At 29.7% G+C, this 3,042-nt stretch overlaps 1 protein-coding gene across 1 annotated transcript; it reads right to left on the reverse strand.

The window, feature by feature from the left end:
* Positions 1-730: 730 nt before the first annotated feature.
* Positions 731-2,791, reverse strand: LOC127083685 (transcription factor bHLH25). Its single transcript, XM_051024018.1, has 4 exons — positions 2,490-2,791; positions 1,852-2,409; positions 1,394-1,762; positions 731-1,170 (listed from the first exon to the last, which is right to left on the reverse strand). Exons 1-4 carry the CDS (start codon positions 2,535-2,537, stop codon positions 1,096-1,098), a joined length of 1,050 nt encoding a protein of 349 aa, XP_050879975.1. The 5' UTR covers positions 2,538-2,791; the 3' UTR covers positions 731-1,095.
* Positions 2,792-3,042: the final 251 nt, after the last annotated feature.

Genomic DNA, 3,042 nt, shown 5'->3' on the forward strand with positions numbered 1-3,042 from the left:
TTAAATTCTTTTTCATTTGTAAAAAAAAAAAACTATAAAGGATGGATGGAATAATTTAATTTGTATATATTAGTTTAAGTTAAATACAAATTATAAGTCTTGATTTTAATTCTTAACAACAACATACAAATTATTCATATTTATGAATCAACAATTTTTTATATAAAAATAATTACTCTAATAACACTCTTAAAATTTTTAAAGAGCGAGCATTCGTCAACGTTTTGTTGTAAAATTATTTTTCTAAATTCTACAATTTTTTTAAAGCTTCTAACACTAGTTAGCAGCAACATTAAAGTATACACATCGTTTGCCCCTTCTCTTTCAATCAATTAATTTATAAATTCACAACTTTTAATTTTATCATCCACCCCCAAATAAATTAACCAAAAAATAACATTGATATTATTGAATCGTCATCACCATCGTTGTCATAATAATAATATATTTATGGATTTTATACCAATAATGTTCATTGATCATGGCCCACAAAAGTGATAGTTCCTCCCTTAGCTGAAAATTTATTGAACTAGTCATACAATTCATTAATGTTCATACACAAAATTGAGAAACTCAATTTTCTAATAAAAATAATCATCATGTTTAATGATAATATATTTATATGTATATGTATGTATTTATGTTAATTATCAAAAAAAGGCTAGAAAAAAATAAAATAAAATAAAATAGGAAAAGATATTATAAATAATGGATCCATTACTATTAAGTATTAACTATGAAAAGAAACTAAAGAACAATTTGGAATAAGTAAAAGATTACAAACAAATACATATTTGTCAAAATATTTAAGTAAGAAACGTAAATGGGTCTAATTGAAACTTACAGAAAAATAAAAATAAAGTCCTACACTCTTGAAACAAAAGGGTACATGATGTCATGAGGATAACATGGTCAACAAGTTGATCATGCGAAAAAGACTAAAAAACCCTTCTGCAAAATGAACCTTTAGAGCAAACATTTTTATTTTGTGTGGAAGTGATTAAATGACTGCAAACGTGATTATTATTGATGAAGAGCTTAAAATTTAATTGCTTTATGATTTGATTGTAGCAGTGAACAAATTATGAAACTTGTTCACATGAAAGATGAATATGCTGATCGTAGCTTTCTCACAAGTTCCTTCAATGTCATGCAAAATCCAACATCCATCTGCAAATCAAATCAGGATATAATTCATATACAATTTTGTCGGCATAAGTTTTACTCCTAACGACGATTAAAATGTAACCTATACACGACACTAATACTAACACATCAATATTAATAATAATTTAAACATATCATATGTCAGTATCAGACACCAGACACATTTTTGTTCAGATAGATCAGAGGTACCTATAAGATAGTTATTTCTAAAATCAAATAATATTACCTGAGCAATAATGGTTATATCAAGGGTGAAATTGCCAAAAGTCAAGGCACTGCTATTGATGACTTTTAGATGAAGTTTCTCAATTTCAGTCACTGTTTTCTCTATAACTCCTTGATTTTTCAAACAGTGAAGTCTAATGAGAACACTTCTTTCACAAAATCTTGCTTCAATTTCAGGTAATGTTTCATCAAATGTATCATCAGTATCTGAACAAAAGTCCTCAGCATCATAACAAAGTTTAGATTTCTTCACAACTACAACAGATTCCACAGTTTTCTTCCTTTTCTGTTCCTCCTCAAGAACACTCACTTTCTCTTCCATTTGCTTCAAGTACCTTATAGCTTCTCCAAGAACAGAAGCTTTATCCATCTACATGCAGAAAATCATCAAAAACATCAACAAACTTCAACACATAAGTAACTATATTAACCCTAATAACATTATTTGATATGCCATACCTTCTTTAGGTTTGGAACAAGAGCCGAAAGAGCGATGAATCGCTGGCTAAGCTTCTCGCGACGCTTCCTTTCCGCTACAATGTGATCATGAGCTTGAGAAAGTTTACTAGGACGAGTCTCAACATCTTTAGCCTCTTGAAAAGCCTTAAACACATGGTTCTGATGATTCTCCAACAAGTTTCCTTGATTCATCAACATGTTTGCAATAGTAGTAGTACTAATATTATTATCGATCTTCGGACACACCATCATCTCAGACTTAGGCTTCAATAGTCCCAATTGATTCGCGTAATTCGAATCAGCGAACGAAAGAAGATTCGCATACTGTGTTTCTGATGTTTGAAGATTACTGCTGTTGTAATTCCAGCTGCTATTCTTAAGCTGTTTCGCCGCTCTTTCAGAAGCTTCCATGCATGTTTTGTTGTTGAAGTTTTGATTATTTGACAAAAAGTGCTTCTGTAAAGCATCTCCAAAGTCAGAAGCACTTAAGTTATTTGTATCAATAGAATTTAAGTGATTATTCCACTGATGTAGAAAGTTAGGATCCTCTATTCCTCCCTGCAAAAAATCAGAAAACATTAGTACAGAATTTTCAAGAAGTTCATAGAAACATTTCATCAATCAAACATGTATCTTACCAATTCTGGTAACCCTCTGATTGATGAAATTTCCATATGAGAACTCATTCTGGATCAAAAATCAGAAGCAAAAGTTAATCAGTTTTTGATAATTCAACTTAAAAGATTTGCATTATGATATATGGTCACGGATTTGTATGTGAAATTGGATTTGATACAAGAATAGAAAGCTATATATGAATGAAGGACATTATAGAGTTGATACCAATTTTATATTATAGAAAGCTATTTCAAGATGAGAAATAAATAAGTTCAATAATTTGTTTTATTTTGGACTTTGGGGGTGTTCTTCACCAACTAGACATTGAAATTTTGATCAAAAGGGTTTTGAAATTATCAAATGACTTTTGTGGCCCCTTAATTGACACGTCTAAGCCTTTTAATGTTATTATGCTAAATTTATCTTTACCCTTTTGTCCCCAAGTTAAGTTACTTTCTTAGATATCATTTTTAAATTCTCTTTTGGTCAAAGATTGTTGACAACTCATATCATTTATTGATAAAACTCTACATATACATTGAAGTGAAACTTAGAAAGAAAGAAGTAATTTTG

This window comes from Lathyrus oleraceus, chromosome 1 (genome assembly GCF_024323335.1).
Source record: "Lathyrus oleraceus cultivar Zhongwan6 chromosome 1, CAAS_Psat_ZW6_1.0, whole genome shotgun sequence".
NCBI classification, from domain to species: Eukaryota; Viridiplantae; Streptophyta; class Magnoliopsida; order Fabales; family Fabaceae; genus Lathyrus; species Lathyrus oleraceus.